This window comes from Electrona antarctica (genome assembly GCF_951216825.1).
Source record: "Electrona antarctica genome assembly, chromosome: 15".
NCBI lineage: Eukaryota > Metazoa > Chordata > Actinopteri > Myctophiformes > Myctophidae > Electrona > Electrona antarctica.
Genome location: NC_136796.1, coordinates 23,706,371 through 23,728,179, shown reverse-complemented (window position 1 = coordinate 23,728,179; position 21,809 = coordinate 23,706,371). Strand labels below are relative to the sequence as shown.

Sequence of the window (21,809 nt, the reverse complement as noted above, 5' to 3'; positions counted from 1 at the left end):
GAAAGGGTGGAAGAGCTGAAGGAATGAATACTACAAAGTCAAAATGTAGAAATGGGATTAATGGGTTTAAAAGCGTTTCAACTGGTCAGCCAAATTAGATATTGGCATATAAGTGATATGTATTCTGTTCTTGAGGTTATTGTTTATCCCCCAAAATCCTGAAGGGTAATTTGACCTTTGGAATATACATAAATAATTTGGTGTGTCCAAAAATGTAGTTGCTGCACTTTGGCTTTGTAGGGCAGAATATAACACAAGAGTAGGCTACAAGGGAGAGGATTAAATGACAGAAGGAGGGAAACAAAGGAGACATTAAGTCAGGGTAGGAATGGGGAAAGAGCCAAGATCAAGTACCAGAGAGTGAAGTAGGACAGAAGGAAGCAAGGAAGAGATGGAGGAAAGAGAACAGAAGGATGAGTACAGGAGTTCAAGGAAAGGAGATAGGGAAAGTAGTGAAGGTTGCACACACAAAGCAACAAGAACACAACAATGCAAGGTCTTTACAAACACAATCTCTTTCTTCAATCTATCTACATCTGCTGGGCTTTAAGCCACTGAAGCTGTGCGGCTTTGCTTTAATAAACCCGCAATAACAATGCATCCAGAACACAACAAGGCTCAACAAAAGCACAGCCACACACAGCATTCAATGAACCCTCATACACAGAAGCTTTCAGCACCACCCTGCACTTATGCCAGGTTGTTTGCTCTAGTCTGCACTGTATGTCCGTGGCGATTGGTGAGTGCTTTGACATGGTGCACCACTCCCTTCCATTAAGTCGATTTAGTTTTTTAGTGCTGTTTGAATACTGTGGTTGCCATGTGCCGTGAACATTTGTAAGGTTGAGAAGGAGATCCATTATGGTCTTATATGCTGGAGAGAGAGGGAAAGGTAGATCTTTTCACAACCTCTGCGGACTGTGTTCCCAATGTGTAGCCATACTGTACACACACTGTCACTCCTACCACGTGCAATGTACAAAAGGCACAAAACAAAGAGCCACAACTCCTTGTTTTTAAGTGTAGGTCTACTGTATGTACATTCCAAAATGATGTACGTTTAACGCTGAGAGTGTGGAAAAACAATAATCAGATTCACTCTTTTATGGTATTGGAATAATTGTGTGTAGAAGTGCGTTGAATTATGGTGACAGAGGTTAATATACAGTAGCTGAGGACTCCCTTGGAACCCACTCAAGGAACCCTGGGGGCCACTTTGAAAACCACTCAATCTAGATCACATACTGTACACTGCAAACAAAACTTAATTTTAAATTAATCAATTAATTAGTTGATTTGCCTATTATGACATTTGGAGAATTTAATTTAAACCAGATCTATCTTCAAAAGCCCTTAAATAAAAAGTTTTAAAGCATGTTTGTTGATCAATTATGATACCTGAAACTCCAGACCGCAGACCCCAACTGTTCCAGTGTAGGTGCTTTCTGACTGTTGAAACCAACAACAGTGATAACAGTATGTCCATCTCTAGGGAGAGTTCATAAAGTCTCCACTCTGGATAAAAGAAACAGCGAAAGACCCCAAGAGTAAAAGTACACATATGCTGCGTTAATGGTTATTAATAACAACAACAAAAACAAATCTACATCAAATTTACATTTCTTTTCATTATTTTAAATTTTTACTATGAACGTGTAGTTCCAGGACAATATGAACATCTGTTTTAAAACTACCATAGCAAAGCGTTATTATAGTAATCTACCTATTACACTCTTTACATTAGTTAAAGTGCATCAATATTGTACTGATATACAACTACCGCTCATAATACAAACACAGCAATGACTTCCTAATACAAGAATTTGTATTTTTGTATTCAATTATATGTATTATTTAAATTGTTCTGATCTGTGGATACTTGGCATGGAACGTAGGTTTACAAGATTTATATCATTATTATACTCACAAAAGCACAAACATAATCACAAAAATAGATGGAGTGTACACAAATAATTGGACCACTTCTTCACACGCTCATAAGGTGTAAACAAGAAGTGAGTGAACAACAAGGAAAGGAAAAGGAAGAAGATAGGCAGTTTTAATTGTAATTATGAATGGTGTGCTGTGCATCACTCTTCATTAGCTGAGTTTCAGACCCAGGCAGAGGGCCAGCTCATTCCTCTGGATCTTTCCGTCGCCATTGATATCACAGTGTCCCATCAGAGCCTTCCGGAACTTATCCAGGTCGGTTCCACTGATGTTGGGCTGTTGGGGCAGGGGGAGGGATGTTATCACAGAGACCAATAAAACATGCTATCACAAGCTGACTATGGTGCCTATGTTGCATCGACTTTGTATTTTTCAAGATGAATTAAGTTAAAGCAGCACTATGAATTTTTTTTGAATGAATAAAAGCCATCACATTCGCCAGCTCCTGAGACTACACCCCCCAGTGAAATCTGTACTGGCCATATATGGAGCGTGTCTTGAGTGTACACTGTATAGGGTTTGATGAGGTCAGATCAACATATGGAATTTCAGAACAGGTCAGCTCCATATGGAGATCTAAGGGTGGCAGCAGGGGCAGTGTCTTGAGTGTACAGGGTTTGATGAGGGCCCAGGTAGGGCCAGGCTTTAATTTTCGGGCCTGTTGAGAACTTTATAGTTTTCGCCGGCTGCAAATAACTTTGGGACGGGCCCGTCTAGAGTTTGAATGGACAGGTACAGTATAAGTCAAAAGGGAGACATCAAAGACGAAGGACGGGTGGGGAAGGTCAACTTATGGAATGTCAGAACAGGTCAGCTCCATTTATGGAGATCTGGGTTTGAGGTCAGATGTAGAGTTGCTGGCCTGGCTCCATTTATGCAGATCTAGGTGATGATCCAGTCTTCTCCATGTATGGTATCCAGGGCTTGATGAGGTCAGTGTCGTGATCTTCATATATGGAGACGGCCATATGTGGAATGTGACGTGTCACGAGGCGTGAGGGACTGACAGCCATATATGGTGGCATGATGTCACGAGGCGTGAGGGACTGACGACCATATATGGTGGTGTGCCTGCCGGACGGAATGACGGCAGGTTTTCATAGTAAACTGCGACCTACAGTAGCAACAATTACAATTTAGGAATTTAAGAGGTGCTCTTGTCCAGAGCGACTTAAAAAGTGCAAGACTTATTGGGATGTCGGACTCATGCTACACACCTGTCTGAGGTACACATTTTGTGCTCAGGAGGGGATTGAATTCAGCCCCCAAATATAATTGCCCCCACTTCTCCACCCCCACAGAAAAACAAAAGCCACTAAAAGCAGAAATGTAACATTGAATCAAAATAAGAACGATAGGAAGAAAACCTTTTATCTCACCTTGACCAGCTCCATCATGTCCTTGACAAATCCATCTACCTCAGGGCCCTCCAGTTCCCCTGTTTTACTCTGAGACACACACGCACACACGCACAGTCGCACGCACCGTGACGCATGCACACCACGCACACGCACACGCACGCGCACGCACACGCACACGCACACGCACACACACACACACACACACACACACACACACACACACACACACACACACACACACACACACACACACACAGGATTTTTTAAAACATATAGGCCGATGGAAATATACAGTGACAAAGGAATGCTCACACACACTCAATCCAGCCTTCCCTAGAAACGTTTGATAGCTGTATATTTTGCCCTGCTACTAAAAAGATTAGGACTACTAAAAGATTAGGACTTTTGTGATTTGTTGTACTTATTTGATAGGTACTTTGAGGTGTATTATGGATGTTTTATTTGCTGTTCCAAAATGTGGCATTTATGATGTAGTATTGAAGTGTCATTTTATTTCTGCCTCTTGGCCAGTTCCCACTTGTAAAAGAGACACAGTTATTGGTTAAATAAAGGTTAAATAAAAATAAAATAAAATAAAAGCTGCAGTCATACAGTACAGTAGCTGCCTTAAACCAGTCGTTCTCAAAGTGAGGGATCCAGGGATTCTCACGTTTTCTTGAGGGGGTCCTAACTGGTCTCCAACTCTGAGAGAAATTGAATGGTTCATTTGTACACTCTCAAGAGTTATGGAGGTCTGTGAAATTAAAATGTTTGAGTTTCACTGCCTTAAACAAGAGGCACAGGCACACACAATAGACGAGATCTAGATCCAGGCAGGCACATACGATATACAGTAGTAAGGAAGGAGTGGGCCATACTTAAAAAGTTGCTAAATGTACTAGCTTACAGTTAATAGATTCATTATTGAGACCTCCCTATAAACAGCTATAGTGTTTAATGTTTGTGTTGTCTGAACAAACATTAAAAATGCCATTGACAATGAATGGAGAATTTACGTCACGTGTCTGAACAAATCGGCTGGGTATGTCGGTGGGAACCCTTTGCCAATAATGGACCACCATTCTTGATGTATGATGATTAGAGCGCCCCTCACTTCACACAGGAGTGATTTTTACATACAGCAGATTCACTGTGTGTCACTGTCAAGAGGTTAAAATAACAGCAGTAAAGCAGTGCACTACCAGCTACTGTAGATAATGAGAGAAGTGGAACTCACAACATCATAATGAGCAAATATCTTCTCAAAGTCCCTCTTTCTGTCCTCTTGACTGCACGCCTGGAAGAACAATCACATGCAAGAGAAGCATTGTGCACATCCCATTGATTGGTATTTTTATACACAAACTTACAAAGTCCATAACAAAAATGTAAAAACACCTCAAAATGACTTACGTCCATCTTAAAATTAAGCAAGAAGTTCTCCTCCAGGGATAAGATTCTGAAATTAGCCAATATGAAAGAGTAGAATAACAATAAATGTATCGATCAGCAATATATAAGCTGTCAATAAATGTATGTTTATTGACTAGGATGAAGGAATCTTATCTATCCGACTGCATGGTACTCGCATCTTTTGGTTTTCCATTGGGCAAAAGTAGTACTGGTACTGTTTTTTACTAGCCTCTCGTAGCCAGACTTCATCTGCCTTTGCAATGCATATTGCCCCATACCAGGCAGATTAAAAGTCTGGCCCCTCTCATCACGGACATCACGGCCGAAATGGTGACGGCCAACCAGATTCATCTGGAACCACTGCCAGGCTATAACCAAACCAGAGCCCAGTATTCAAATATGGAGCGGGACATTGTGAAAACAAATCTAACACTGAGAGGGACGAGTCTAATATCTACGCAGTGCATTAGTATCGCTATACGCGAGACTAGGTTTAATCTTTGTTTTTAGTTCAATGTTTGTTTTAAAAACGCCATTGACAATGAAGGGAAAATTTACGTCATATTATGTCCTTCATTAAGTCATATTGTCTCTTTATTGTTAATGGCATTTAATGTTTGTGTTGGCACCGTTTGTTTTACATCACCATTACATCACCTAATTATGCGTTAGACTTTAATATATTAGTGTCCCTCACTTCACACGGGTGTGATCTTTTACTATAACATGCATCAAGGTTTCAAGTGAGCTGACGCAATCACATAATTTTGCATCACAACGGCCTACACTGCATAGAAACTCCCAAATATTTTTAAGAAACTTTTAAACTTGCCATTGTAAATGTGAAATGAATCATTATTGCATGGCCTATTTCTCAACTAAAATATTATCAGAAACATTTTTCCACCTACTGTACAGGACTATAGCTATAGGTGAAATAGAACTTTTCCAGACAAAGAAGCTATGACAACCAGCTATATTAAAGCTATATAAAGTGGAGAACTAAGTACTGTAGACCTACTTGATAGAAAGCAAGAGTCAAATTAGGGCTGAGAAATATAGACAAAATAAAATATATAATCACATTTTTGACCAAATACCCTGATATCAATATTGTTATATGTGATATCAAATTTCATTTTTCAAAACCTTTCTAGAATAGAGGACTTGTAGATCAGCTTTTTTCGTTATTTTAGGAAAACTTTACTATATTATGTTGAAGTATAATAAAAGGCTTGATTCAAATAAGGAATTATCGATAATATAGCCGGTAGCATGCAGTAGAAAAGTTCAATTTATAAACAAAGCTTTTAAAATATCTCCTAAGGAGGATGAGAAGTGATGAGTCACCAGCACCTGGCCAGGTCATTTAGGTCCAATCTGCCATCTCTGTTTTTGTCAAACATCTTCATCTACAAAGAAAAGGGTAGGATAAAAGGAGCACATGCATCTATCGTCTCATTATCGATATTTAAAAAGGCAATAAAAAAGCAGTTAATGAGGTAAATGTAAAAAAGTCACAGTCTAATTTAATGGACATCACTGACTAGTGACTACAGAGTTAGATACTAGTGTGCTAGACTGCTAGAGTGTACTTCAATCTAAATAATAGCGCCATAATCTTCTAGTTATGGCGCTTTTCTAGTTACCCAAAGTTGCTTTACATAAAGAAAAAGTAAGGAACCAGCTTTAGAAAAACAAAAACAAGTAAGAGATCAGTGCTAGAGCTAGTGCTAGAAAAACATTGATAAAAGGTTATGCATGGATTCTGGGAACATCTTAACCAGACCTCAGCTGGGAAAGCTATCTTGAAGAGGTAGCTTTTGAGTAGGTTGAGTGAGGAACGGGAGGGGACATAGGGTTCAAGAAGATCAGAGAGGTATAGGGGGATCCAGGTTGTTTAGTGCTGTGTAGGTTGTGAGCAGGATTTTATAATGAATACTTTGTTTGGCGGGCCGGGGAGCCAGTGTAGGACAGGTGTAATATGGTCTCTGGATAAATTAGGATTTAATGTCTGGGCTGGTCTCTGTCATCTATATACATAGAGACAGGTGGGAGCTGTGACCTATACACTATGGATGACCACACACACACACACACACACACACACACACACACACACACACACACACACACACACACACACACACACACACACACACACACACACACACACACACACACACACACACACACACACACACACACACACACACACACACACACACACACACACACACACACACACACACACACACACACACACACACACACACACACACACACAGGAAGTGGCTTATTGTCAGAATCAACCAAGCAGGACTCTATGTTAACTCGAGCTCATCATAAGCCCACCTTTTTAACCTCTATACTTTGTAAAACGGACCTGACCTGCAACTGCACTTAGTACGCCTTTTTTCCCACTATACACTTAGTACGCCTTTTTTCCCACTATACACCAAATATCTTAGCCGGAAATATACTTTATTTTTGGTGAATGTTCATCCCCAGAATAGGGATGCTGGTGTTCAAGTGGTTAACTTGTTAACCTGTAATGGTCCATTTGGTTCTTTTGTACACTAAACAGAGTTATAGGGGGTCCTTGAAATTACTGCCCTAGGCTATACGCTGAAGTTAGCCCTGTGTAACGCATGTCTTTCTTTTTCTGTTATGATTGCTGTTGTATTGCTATTGTGTGCTCATGTGTACTGGTATATGTTTTGTTGTTGAACAATTACAGTGCTGTGGAAAATAATTTCCCAGTGGGACAATAAAGTATATTGTCAGCTGCGGTACTCACCACACATTAGTTACAGTAACCACGCCATACAACTCGGCGATTTTTGAAAGGTAATTATGATTGACAGCCGTGAGGAAGAGCTGAGTGGAGAATGCTGCTGTTAAGTTGCTTGATTCAGTATTTAGATATCTGATATTCAACCCCTTTCCAATACAAATCCATTGTAACTTCAAACTCCACTTTAACCATGATAGATTCATCAAAAACACCTGTCCTTCGGTCTGTTGACTCATACTTCCATCCTAATACATGATTGATTACTTTTTTCATTCATTTAATTTAATAATAATTTTCGAAACCCCCCCCCGACGTATTAGGAGTCACCAGAACAAAGGATGGGTGTTTTCCATGAATCTATCATGGTTGAAATTGAGTTTGAAGTTACAATGGGTTTGTATAGGATTGATAAAATGTATATAAAATATCTAAAAACTGAATCAAGTAACTTAACTGTCCGTGGTGTTCACAAAAGCCTGAGTATACGTTAAAATTACCCCAAACAAGTTTGAAACCCTAACCCTGATAATTGACTACGAGTTTGGTGTGAAGTGTTTGTCTGTGTGATATATGATGTGGTGATATATGCCACATAAACGGTTCACTACTTAAAGATTACTATGTTATGTCATTGATCCAAGCCGGAACACAATCCATTGATTGACACTTAAAATAATCGTGCTCTAAAAAGGCCAATAAGATTTTCAAATGGGCCCTCATCCAGAAAAGGACATGATGACATGACATTTTGGTATCAAAGTAAAGGTGAGGAAAGCATTGTGAAATACCCAACCCCATCAGAAGCATTCACCGTCTATTCACTATTCACTCTTCCACAACAACAACACAGTCCAGCTTGTCACCATGGTGACAGTGTACTCATCCACACTGTCATCCACACTGTCACTCATCCACACACATCCCAAGCTTGTTACCATGGTGTCGGTGTAGTCCTCTAGTTTTTCAGCCGAGATGGACTTCCTGTGCTGAAGGAAGAGGTCGTGAAGGAAACCCTGTATATAGGACACATACAGTATAAGGCATGTACCGTTGCTGTTGGGCAGAAACTCTTATCTCTCCATATTTGAACATTTTGTGTTTTTTGGGGGAAATTATTAACACACTATACTTGCCACAGCTTCACACGAAAGAATCAAAAGTAGCAGATCTACAAGTTGGAAACGCAGTGCGAAGCGGCGTGGTTTGAGCTTGTAGATCTGCTACTTTTGAATTGGAATCCTGAAAAGTAATTAGTTTTGGACATATGAGGTTCCCACCCGACGGAGACGATATACAATATCGTATTCCTGGATGGGTGGAAAGCTTGTACAGTAAGTTCAAGACTGTACATTTTCAGGATATGAATAGAAGGATAAAAAATGAATCCAATCGGTAGTTATCTTCGTAAAAAGCTCCCTTTAATACTTTTCTCTGGTTACATATTTATAAAACCCACTTTCAATTATTTATACAAAGGCAACAACAATATTTAATCTACAAGATCACATAAGTTTGTAGATTGGCTATTTTCGTTACTTTTGCGTGATAGTTTTTAGACAGAAACACACTCGGATACCTTGAGCTCTATGGCTGAGATGTAACCACTGCTGTCTGTGTCATAGGTTCTCCAGATCTGAATACAAGGAGGAGTAAACATTCACAGCATTGTCTGGGCAACATAATGCAGTAGGTTACAAGATATAACCCATGATGGATAACCACTTCAACACTAAACCCACAGTGCAAGGTTTAATGGAAGGTTAAGAGGAATACATTATGTCAATCTTTATACTTTGAAAAGGAGTGTCAATAAGAGTGTCCTTGAGCAACATGTAAAGCTCCCATACAGCTGTTATAGTGAAGCTATAGTATTTCTCTTATCATCTCGTATGGACCCTCACCCTCATGAACTCCACACTGTTGTCCAACGGTGTCTCTCGACGGAAGAGAAGCAAGAAATTCTCATCTTCAGGCAGCATCATGGTGGCCAACTGCAGCAGAAACAAATAGCACATACTGCATAGAGTGTCTGTCTACATTTTAACATGTAGTATGATCATGTAGCCTCTACTATAGGCTATACCAGACATGGGCATTATATGGCCCGGGGGCCAAATGCAGCTCTTTGGCTGACTCTGACCGGCCCGTGAAAGGTTACTTGGAAATTAGAAAATAAAACGTACTTTCTAATTTTACCCGTCCTTATGCATGGACTAAAACGGCATTGCTTTTATCTTGAAGCATGTTTATTCACATACACGAAACTTTCCTGCCATGAATTTCGTGTGATTGACAACCTGTTTGCCATTGTTTTGGAAAATGTGATTGAATAAATGAAATTTTCGAAAGGCAACCTCAATTTTTCATTGCCTAATAATAACATAATCTTACCAGCTTGTCAAAACAATGGCATTTACTGATTTTTATGTTGAAATAAAATGTATATTACTCAGAATTTAGGGCCCTTTGGGCCCGGCCCTCCACAATATTTTATGTTTCTCATTTGGCCCCTTGGGAAAACATAATTGCCCACCCCTGGGCTATACTGTATACAGGGCACTTTTAAGGCACTTTATTGTTTCATCTTTACAAGGGAAAGGTAAGCTGCAAGCAGCAACACAACGAACGCGTTTCGGCCAAGGGCCTTCGTCTAAAGTGTTTCCTGACCGTGCACCCGGTAAAATGTTCCAAGAGATTGAGTGAGACAGTGGAGTTGTGCGTGCTTCCCTCTTTTCAACTTGAAATCCTTCACCATTATTAATTAAAAATAAATAAAAGCAAAAGGGTCTAAAGATTGGGCTATTATAATTGGAATAGTAGTTAAAATGTTTAACCATGTTATTGTAAGACATATTTTCAAAGATTTAAAATGTTCGACGTTTTTCTTTGTTGAAGAATTGTGGAAAAATTATGAAAAGATTTGAAAACATCCCTTTTGCAACCAGATCTTATTTTAATGTGTGGGAGACAACTGACACGAAACACTTCCCTGGGGTTTTTACTCACTTACTTCCTGAAGTGCACCAAAGCATTAAGGGAATTGTAGTCCAGTGATTAAATGATACATCTTTTGGTTAAAACTTTTTTATTTTTTTATTAAGGCACTCTATTCTGATAGTAGCATAATTGGTAATTGCTGTAGTGTTTGTTCAGTAACTTCAGGGACTTCCTGTCTCTCCAGGCTCCAGCTCTTTTAATAAACAAAATCAAATTTCAAGTAAATCAATAAATCAATCAGGAGAGAGTATACAGAAAGTTTCTCTATCCTGATTGGATCAAATTTGTGTCCCAACATGAAAATTTGTTCCGTTTAAAGAGCTGGAGACATGGAAACTCCTACTGAACAAACAATACTACTACTACTTCTATGAGTAGAGTAGGCTAGCCTACATCAGAAGAGCTGTTTAACACAGACTTATTTAATTTTAACCAAAGAAAGGTCTTACCCTACCTTTAAATCCGACTCGATTCAAACTCATTGAACTTCAATCATTTTTTCTCACCTCTTGGATCTGCAGGCGGCCATCAGCAGTGGTGTCATAAGCAGACATGAATCTGTCTCTCAGTCTGCTCACTTCAGCATCGGAGATCTCACCCTTCTATAAAAGAAACGCGTGGAACACAGACTGTTTTTTAATGTTCTGTCAACTTTTTAATTCATGTAGCTAACTTGAATTAATGTTTTTGTTCGGAGTGGATGCCCCCCCCCCCCCCCCCCCCCCCCTTACCTTCATTCCCAGTTTCGTAAACATGTATCGAAAAAAGTCATCCAATTCCTTTCCTTCAATGTATCCATTATCTAAAAGCAAAAACAGTTTCATTGATTCACTCACTAGCCTATTAATATAGCCTATATTCCATCCATCATGAATACTTTAACAGTTTGCAAAACAGCACAGATGTAGCCTATTTATACAATAATGCAAAAAGGATAACGCAAAAACTCGTTGGCTACGTAAATCATCGACGCAAATCTGTAATTCCATAAAACACTATAAAATAGCATAAACATAATTACCGTCAACATCGAAGTGATGCCAGATTTGTAAAAAACCTGCCGCGTCCAAATTATCAAAGGAGCTGTCCATGGTATAAAAACGAAGCAAAGTAGCCTAACACTCACTTGCTGGTGTTTTAATTTTAAAATGCCGTAATAATTATATCCAGCAGGAATTAAAAAGTAGGCTAAGTTCGCAACAAGAGCGCACACTCAGCATATGCATGCGCGCATGGATTGCTCATACTGAGGCCATAAGGTATAGTCACTGACTATAGGCTACTATTCAGTTATCGAGAGAGAGAGAGAGAGAGAGAGAGAGAGAGAGAGAGAGAGAGAGAGAGAGTGATAGTGTGTGTGTGTGTGTGTGTGTGTGTGGGGGGGGGGGGGGGGGAGACCTCAAATCAATATCATTCCACCATTAAAATATTTTTATTGATACAAACCAGGAAATAAAAGGAATATTTGACAACTTTTACTTTACATTTACAGACCATGGCACTTTCCGATACTTTGTGTTTTGTAAACAAAACACTGCATAGTATTTGATTGAAGAGGAATCAAAAGCCAGTGAAAAATATTTTCCCAGTAAAATGAAAACCATCACCATATTAATGAAATGCAATCAATATTATAAGCTCAACAGTATAATAAATCTATTAGTGCCCGTTATACTGTAACCCCCCAGTTATTACAGTTTGGTCAGATACAACTCATTTATCTTATAAACAAACTAAAAGCAATATAAATGTTAATACATATTTACATAGGTACATAATACATTGATACGTGCAGCAGCAGCAGCACATGAGCAATTGAAGGCGCTGGAACACAAGAAGCAACCAAATGGGAATACTCATAAGGCACTTTGCTTGATAATTATTAATCTGAGGCAATTATCAACATTAGGTTTTAGGCATATATATGCAATATATACTTGGTGTTTGTTGTTATCCAGACTATAGTCAGTGCCTTCGCTGAAAATCTCTGGTAGGCTACTCGGCAAAGTGGCAAACAAGGAATGCAAACACACTAGACCCAAGATATCCAACATGAGAGAGATACAAGAAATCACCAATTCATACATGTGGAGACTCTTAAACGATAGTGGATTTTAGATTGGTTTTAGGTAATTAGATGTTTAGATAGGCAATTGCCTTTTTTAGATTTGAAGTTGTGTTGTCAGCAAAATAATTCAGTGTTTTGTAATGGCATTGGCTCCTGTCTTTTTAAACCTGTGATCAGGCTGAAAGCTGAATAAACTTCATGTACATTCTTAACACATTCTCTCACCCCATGTGGCACCCATTTGATGCAACAGGACTCCCCATGGGACCTGTCCTGTCGCATGTTGGCGAGGATGCATGATTTACGATTCTCTGCCTATTGGTATTTAACTTGAACAGTGCCAAGTCGGCAGAAGCAGACTTCGCACCGCTTGGCACAGTCACTTCCTCGCCGAGAGAGCCTCCCAGGGCTCAAGTCCACATGTGCTTGGTTACTTAAATGCTTTTAGTGGACGCAATTACGAGTTGGGAGTGAGAACGCCACCACCGCATTCTAGTGTGGGCGCCTGGACGGGACAAAAAAATACCAGTGACATCATTGGCAGATTTTCTTTAAACAAGATTAACATATATATTTATATTATATATTTAGATTTGTATTATCGTGAGAACGATGGCTTTCATTATCGCATTGCAACTTTTCAGGAATAGAACAACTACCTTGTTTCATTGTAAACAGTAACATCATTCAGTGTTTTGGTAACAAGTATGTGTGTCCTCATTTTGGGCATGTCATTATCCATTTCTACAGTGTTCGATGTTCATGTTTTCACGTACAAACTTCTCTTCAACCGGGATTTCAGTTAATGGTCCATAGATTGTGTGTAGGACGTTTCACAAAATTCTGAGGGCGGAGCTTACTTGTCAAAGTGACAGATGTGTTCCCCATGAGTCAAGGAACATGTGGAAACAAGTGCCATGAATTTTGGCCAAACAAAGCATGAGTTATGACTGTTCAAAGGTTTCATTAAAAAAATTGCTTTAGCGCCCCCCCTTTGGCCAATTGGAGTAAGACTGCTTTCAGTACTATTTGGCATGACCCTCTACTATACTGTAAAGTGACATAAGCATATGACACTGCATGTATTATAGGCAGAAGAATTTTCACAAACCAGCAATTTTCATTGGCTCATAACATTTTTCATTTTTTCACTTTAAAAAAATGTACTACGATGTTTTGTCCGTATAGGTCCAAAGTTCACGTGTAGACGTTTTTGTGCATTTTGATCAAAGATCCTGGGAGGAGATACATTCAAATGGCGCGTGATCTAAAGGTCAGAGGTCAAAAGTCAGAACACGAAAGTTGTTCGGCATGAGGAGACACATACTGTATGTGTATCAAAGTGTCATTGCCAACGGTTAAACGGTTCATGAGCTATGCAGGTTCAAAGTTTGCATTTTCAATTGAGTGCTATAGCGCCACCCTTTGGCCAATGGTCATGGGCTTCGCATAGTCACCGTTTGGCATGGCCCTCTACCAGATTCCTGCGTTTCACGAAAACCGACTGCACGATTCAGTCAGAACTGCTATTTTTGGCGGCAGGAGAAGAAGAGGGAGAAGAAAAAAACCCACAAAAACAATAAGTGACCAAAGTCACTTTGTGACTTCTTGGTCCCTTAAAAAAATGGCATTACTACATTAGTGAGGACCAATTATATGAAGGTAGGTTGAAAAGTGGTCCTTTAACTTTGGTTTTATAATGGAAGTCAATGAGGCCATGATTGTGGCTGGAATGTGGCAGGTACATTTCAAAAAGTAACTCATATTATGTTCTTTTTCAGCAACAACCAAAGCAGTTGGTTAAGTAAGCAATGCTACCAGACAGAGCTGAAATTTGACAGCAGTTGGTTTATGGCTAGTATCATTTTCCCCACCGAAAGTGATATCAAGTCTCGTCCTTCAGTCATGTCCTTCATTTGCACTTTTTCTTAACACATAAACATCTACTCTAAAACTCACAGCCTCCACGGTATTCTTTTGACTCGATTAACGTTTTATAACTTGATATGGAGATGTAGTATAACAAATCAAAGACCATTCTCTAGTAGGAAACCCCATCTGCTCTGTCCTGTTATGATACTATTACAGTTGTTGACACAGACCATAATGGGTTTAATGTGGCGTCAGTTTGGCCAAACCGGCAACCAGGGGATCAATTGAGGTAAGACACAACAGATAGCAGACCTGCACATCTGTTTCTATCCAAGATACTTTGTATGCCACAAGGTGCTTCACAGCATCAAGAGAGTAGGGATGGAACCCGTAACCTGGCAGTTAAGCCTAATTTATACTTTGTCATACAACCGCATCGCTCACCAACAATCTGTTATTTCCCGTGAGCGACACAAATATTTACAACAAAGTGTACATTGGACTTTCAGAGCCACTACCATCCCAATGAACTAAACTAATACATGGTCAATTGATGCCCGGTCATCTAGTGCAGTGGTTCTCAACCTTTTCAGGCCGCAACCCCCCAAAATAATCATATTTGAACTGGGGACCCACCACCCTGATAAGCACTTGGAATTGTAGGAGTTGAGGCATTACATTTAGGTTGACTCAGTTATAGTGTGGTGAAACTAGCCGATCTACAAGCTCACAATGCCTCACGTTGCAAGGTGCTGTGAGCTTGTAGATAGTCTATTTTCCAAATGTTTGAGACTTATATTATTTGACAATTTGGCCAATGTTTGACCAGTTTTTATTGCGACCAAAGGTCGCATTTACTATGAACACCTGCATCTCCCATGTTTGATCAGATATACTGTGTACAGTAGCTCATTTTGTTCTCCTCCGCCACAATGCATTAACCTAAATGCAAACACTAAATTGATTAAAAGAAGACAGCAGCAAAACACTTCACACTGATATGTGGTTGTCATACTTGAATAAGTCACAATGTTATCTTTTAGTGGTTTGTAAGACTAAAGGCATTATTTATTAAAGAAGGTGGAGCCATGTTGACCTTTGGACACCATGTTGACTGGTGCTTATACAGTAGGAACAAAACAAGATTTATTCTTTATTATTGGCTTCTATTTATTATATTATTATATTGTGTAAATATAGTTAAAGGGTATTAAATAACTTGCAAAAGAAAGAATTACAAGCTATTGTACTTAGAGCTGTCTGGTTCTCCGGCCGCGGCCCCCAAAACAATCCCCTTTGAACATCCACCCCCCCCTGACAAGCACTTGGAATTGTAGAAGGCGTTACAGTTTGACTAAGTTCCCACAGATAAATATTGTAAAAATAGCAGATCTACAAGCTCACGTTGCGAGGCATATTTATTATTATTATTATTATTATTATTATTATATTTGTATTAAAAAGGTCTTACAAGTCCTTAATTGTCACTTTACTGTCACCTGGGGACCGCCCCAAAATCATGCGGGGGACCCACAGGTTGAGAATCACTGGACTATAAGATTGCAGGGATTTGGATTGCATTGAAAACAGCCCCAAGTCTTCTATGGCCCCCAGTTCAACAGATAATGCAACATTGTGGGGCTTATTATGACTCCCAGTGAAGCTACCGATGTGCCAGCCAGGAGTTGTCACACTGGAGGGACATCGTCACTGGAGTCATCCTCAGATTTATCCACAGGCCTGAGATCAGCAGCGGGGTCACCCTCCTCTCCTAGAGGGCTTTCTGGGTCTGCCAAAGATGGAGGCCTCACTGTGTGCACAGAGAGAGAGGGGGGGGGGGACATTTTAGTAGAGCGGCCAGAGTATCAGGAAAATAATTCAAAACCATGTGTAACTTAGCTTACTGTACATGTATACTGTATGGTATATGGGCAGCTTTTCATATCATAAATTATATTCAACATTTTCATACAATTTGGGTTAAAGCTGCATGTAACTTTCTTAATGAATAAAATGTAATTTTGTATGTCAGCACTTGGCAGGAAACTGGGTAAAAATCTCGGCTCTATTAGCTCAATGGTATCGGGGTAGAAGAGGAAAGTTACTTAGTGCAGCTTGAATGAATACCCTCAGTTTAATTAATGACCTGGACATGATTCATTGTGTACTTGTCAGACCTGTGTTAGTGCCATGTAAAAAGGTAACAAGACATTCTCTGACCGTAGGCAGGCAGAGACTTGGTGCGTTCGCGGTCGTCGTCGCCAGTAGGAGGGTTGGGTGATCTGTTCAGAGAAGACCACTGTCTCCCAGCAACAGCCTGATTGTCTGTCTCACAGGGCGGGTCGAATGGGCTGCCATCTCCTGTCAACTCGACTGCATGAAGAAAGAGAGAGAGAACAAAGCATATTGTGTAACACTGAGTATACCGGTATATATGAATAAATATATTTTTTAAATGCCACTTCTAGATCATTTGATACGATCAGAAAAGTAATCGTTACTATAGTCGCTGAGAAAATAATCGATGGTTGCAACACTAGAGTTAAAAGGGTTGTCCATTACACTTGACTGTATCGTCATGTGTCCTGACACTACGACTCTAGTTTACTGTAATTAACTTTTGTTTGTTCTCATCTCCAGTCAGATGCCCAGTGGCGAGCGGGGTGGGCATCAATCGCACTCTCGCAGACGTCGATTCAAGAGAGAAGTCGGCCCCTGTTAAATTGAGCGTTGTCTATTTGATTATACTCCCTCTTAAATGTAGTGGTGGTATTGAGCTTGCCTGGTAGCAGTGGAGCACATTATATAAACTGTTCTGACCACATGATTAAATATCACTATCACATTCATGAACTCACTTTTCTTTTTAGGGTCGTTATAACAGATCATATATCACTGGTATGATTAACCACTTTAAAACCAGGAAAGCATCTGTGTCATTTTAGATTTTTAGCTAAAAATAAATATTTTATACGCGTTTTATACTGCTTTAGTTGAAATATTACCACAGTCTGCCATTTTGTATATATATATGTACCCCACCTTTGTCAGGTGGGGTACTGGATGACCCACACTGTAGCTCAGCTCTCATAACCACATGCTGGTGCTGCATGGTGAACAGAGGCTCTGTGCTTTGAGACAGGCTGAATTCAAACCAAGGTGAAATCTGTGCACCTCATCGAGAGCTCACAGTACCACCAGCGATTGGGAACTGGCTGCAGAGTGCCGGGAGGCTGGAAGGCCACCATCTACCGTTCGAATGTTATTCTATTTACTTGCATAATGGGGACACTTTAGTGTTGTCATTTACATTTACCTTGCAGGCGTCACCTCTGTAATTGAATTAATTAATCCATTATCCAACGCGGTCTCTTTGGACCGCTTCAGAACATCTGACAGTAGCCTGAGCATACACCTACTGTACAGTACTTGAACGGGTGTGCGTGAGAGAGAGCGAGGGTCACACGTGTGGGAGGGTATGCCCAATGAATGTGTGTTATGTAATCACTGTCATTTTATTGTAATGTTAATTTATTTCTAAATATTCTTTGCAAAAAATTGCCAGGGGTAGGGCTCAATAAGCACTGTTTCTCCCTGTCCCCTTTTCCAGCATCTTTGACTCATCTTTGACTTGTTAAAATGGCCTTGACAACTTGGGCCTTGAACTTTCCTTTCCTTTTTTGTGATTATGTCTTGCCCAAATTAGCCCTTCACTAAGTCCCTCCCCAACCCATCCTTGTCCAATAGGCACGTTAGCAGTGAAGAAAGCTTGACCTGCATAGCAACCGTTGCTAAACTATTTGGATTGGCATTGGACAATCGCTTTTTGGGGTGGGATTTAGTGAAGGGCTAATTGCACTATGCACAATGTACGCACTCTTTTTGTTTGAGCTGGAAATAAATTAACTGAACTGAACGGGTCACACAATGGACCACTGATTTGATATGCATCCAGCCAGGGTCATTCATTATCATTCCTATGTTAATTCACGCTGTTGACACTTGGCAGCTTTTGAAAGCAGGTGAACCTGGTTGCTTTTGGTCGATACGCGAAGAGGATGCACTCTCATGGGCGCGCATGCAGCTGCACCCAACTAGTCAAAGGCTCTGAGCTATTGTGGAGTGGTGCTCAACCACACCCAACCACCGGTACACCCCTGGTTGACCGTGCACCTGAGGAAGAATAGAACTGGCACTGGACGGCAGGTGCAGGACCAACAGTGGATAAGGCAAAATGAAGTCTGTAACTTTGTAAAGCTCCCAGTCAAGGCTTTATTATAGATTAACGTTTCGACAGATTCTGATGAAGACTCTGTGTCTCCCTCTACCTGTACATTTACTGAAAGTGCCTGTCTGTGTAGCTGGCCAGTGACCATCAGAAACACTGGGAAAAGAGACTGATACCAACCATCCAGTGGTGAGGTGGTTCCCCCGCTGTTGCTACTGGTGCTCTCTCTCTCCTGGTCCGATGGTGCCCTCTTCAGGCGGGGAGCAGGAAGTGGTCCTTTGGCCGACAGGCTACCAGTTGGACTCTCTGAAGAGTCGTCTTTGAGAGAGAGGCGCACACACACACACACACACACACACACACACACACACACACACACACACACACACACACACAGTTTTTGAAAATGTTTTGGGAAACAATAGTGAAAATAAATATTAAATACCTTTTCTTAATTTTAAGAAAAGGTGAAAAAACACGGGATCTTTACTTGTGGCCAATAACAGGTCTGTTTATTGCAGAAACAGTGCAACAGACCAATAGAACACATAACAGTTTGTATATCTATGTGTAACCCTACCCAGGCTGTAGGTGCTGTTGGGTCTGGGGCTCAGGGGCCCGGCGGGGCTCAGGGGTCCAGAGGTGCGGGGCCCCAGTGGGAGCTTGGCCTGAGGAGGAGGAGGGGGTCTGGGGCTGACGCTGGGGGGCTTGGCCCTGGGGACCGGCTCTGGTCTGGAGTCATCACTGTCTGTTGGTTAACACAAGTAGGACGAGTTGAGGAGACGAGAGGACGAAGGAAGAGGGGGGAAAGGTCACATAGATGCAGTGGGTTTCAAACATTTTCATGTCAAATAAACCCAAACTGATATTTATTTGGCTGCGGACCACCAAAGCTTTGTGTCAGGGACCCCCATTAGGAAAGTTTTCAAAATGTTTCATAATTCATGAATTCATAACGCACGCATGTCACGACATGTTGTGAGCTTGAGACCTGCACTTATCCAAATAAGCTAAAGTGGTTAAAAATACTTTTATGCTATGTTAGATCATGTGGCTACCTCAAAGACCCCTGGGGGTCCCCAGACCCCACTTCATAACCACTGGTCTATAGCAAACTGACCTCAGATCAGTACATTAACTACCGTACATACAGTATGGAGATAGATTCACTGCTGTCATCATAGCAGGCAATGCTGCCCCCATGTGGTACAATATATAATCATTTTACCTTTTCATCTTTTTGTGTTTATTTCTTGGTAATGTTTATTTAACATTTTGTATATTTGATCTTCTCCTGACTCAACACTTTAACGCTGCGTTCACACAGGCGTAGTGAAGTTGAGCTAGTTTCAACTTCAGCTACAAAGATACAAAGCTACAAATACGCTGTGTAGCTTTGTATCTTTGAATCTTTTGCATCTGCCAGTGTGACATGAACACAGCATAATTCCACATTGCATCATTGTGCAATTAAATAAACTACAATCTGGAGTTTTTAAAGTAACTCACCTGCATCACCATCCGTCTTATCCAGAGAGGAGTTGGATTCAGACTGGAAAATAGATACAAAGCTTATGAAATATAAGTGTATGATTAATAGTTCATGTCAGTATTCATTTGCAATATTTCTGCAAACCTCTTTGCATTTGCTGTCCCTATTCAGGATATAATAATTCCTTTTTTGGGGACATTTTTTAAATTATTATCAACCGCATATTAAGTGATTATTCAGATGAATCAATGTAGTCGATTATAAAAAAAAATCAATTAGATTTGTTGATCAAACAAAACATTTGATTAATAGAAAAAAGTAATCGACAGAATAATCACTACGAAAATAATCGATAGTTACAGCCCTAGAGGGCGATGTCTTTACTTTCTCCACACCACCTGACCTTGTGCGCAGCCATTTTCTCCTGCTTAGCCTTCATCTCCGCCAGCAGGTCCATGCCCATGATGGGCACCCCGAAATGGTGTGGCACATGGGGGCCTGCTTTCTTCTCCTCCTCCTCCTCCTCCCTCTCTTTCTCCTCCTCCTCCTCCTCCGTAGGCTCAGCAAAAGTCACTGCAACCTCCGCTGGCTCGGGGTGGTCCTCGGACGGCGCCCTGGGGAACTCCTGGAGGGGGGGTTCCACGGCTGTAGGCCCGGGACTTTTCACCGCCGCCTTGGGGGACGTGGGCACCGACTCCTCCGTCACCGTGGCTACTGGAGGCGGAGGAGGATATGTGATGGAGGCTGCTCCGTGGCTCTTCTCTGAGCGGGAGGTGCGCGACTTGATGAGGTTGAGGAAGCCCGACTTGCGCGACTCACGTTTCTTCTCCACGGTGTCCTGGCTGCCAGAGGAAGAGCCTTTCAGGGTGGGCCGTCTAGAAAACAGGATAGCACAAATTATATCAGGAGGTAAAAAAAACATTCTTTGATTTAGCATTAGCATTTTTTTTAAATTAAATTGTAATTTGTCATGTTAGAATGTGTGTAACAACTCATAATGTAATAACTGCTCATAATGTAATTACGGCTCATAATGTAATAATTTAAATGTAATAATGTGTTACATTATGAATGAACACATAGTGATGTAATAAATAATGTAATAAAAGTTCATAATGTAATAATGGCCCATATTGTTGAGAAAAGTCTTACACTGTCATATTTATTACCTCTGTTGACAAATGTACAGTATCATGTCAGTAACATGGCCAGTGATCAGTATCTGGAGGTTACTTCAGTAACCATGGTTCTTTAAGCAAATTAGCACAATGGTTCGCCTATGGCAGCTGTGTCCAAAGTGCGGCCCGCAGGTCAAATGTGGCCCAACAGTATAGGACATTTTTACATTATTACATTAGATACATTACATACGTTTTTAAACCTGGGCATTTCTCGTGTATAATTTGTGTTCCTTGTTCCTTGTAGTTGGCCCTTGGGTGTTTTAATATTTTCTTATATGGCCCCCTTTGAAAAAAGTTTGGACACCCCTGGCCTATTCGGAGCGCCTGATCCCTGGTGCGATCGCAGATAAACTCTTAATAGTACAAGTAAGACACGTGAACGCGGGAAGCGAACGCAGCTGTTGTGGCAGTCTGACACACATACACATACACACAGAGCTTTTTTTTCCT

At 40.6% G+C, this 21,809-nt stretch overlaps 2 protein-coding genes across 4 annotated transcripts in view; both read right to left on the bottom strand.

Annotated features, from left to right (window-relative positions):
- Positions 1-2,001: 2,001 nt before the first annotated feature.
- On the bottom strand, positions 2,002-11,609 carry LOC306937779 (secretagogin-like; the record flags this gene model as incomplete). Its single annotated transcript, XM_079521727.1, has 11 exons — positions 2,002-2,226; positions 3,330-3,398; positions 4,549-4,608; positions 4,725-4,770; positions 6,081-6,136; positions 8,457-8,534; positions 9,098-9,154; positions 9,423-9,512; positions 11,025-11,120; positions 11,250-11,320; positions 11,540-11,609. 11 exons carry the CDS (start codon positions 11,607-11,609, stop codon positions 2,101-2,103), a joined length of 819 nt encoding a protein of 272 aa, XP_079377853.1. The 3' UTR covers positions 2,002-2,100.
- Positions 11,610-15,930: 4,321 nt separating this feature from the next.
- carmil1 (capping protein regulator and myosin 1 linker 1) overlaps positions 15,931-21,809 on the bottom strand; it is a 67,983-nt gene continuing 62,104 nt past the window's right edge. For all 3 annotated transcript variants that reach the window (XM_079521718.1, XM_079521720.1, XM_079521719.1), the window contains 6 exons: positions 20,582-21,053; positions 20,196-20,238; positions 19,267-19,434; positions 18,867-19,004; positions 16,679-16,831; positions 15,931-16,268 (listed from right to left, as the gene is read on the bottom strand). In XM_079521718.1, the coding sequence (XP_079377844.1) occupies positions 16,147-16,268; positions 16,679-16,831; positions 18,867-19,004; positions 19,267-19,434; positions 20,196-20,238; positions 20,582-21,053 (1,096 nt within the window). In that variant the 3' untranslated portion in view covers positions 15,931-16,146. The remainder of the gene's footprint in view (positions 16,269-16,678; positions 16,832-18,866; positions 19,005-19,266; positions 19,435-20,195; positions 20,239-20,581; positions 21,054-21,809) is intronic.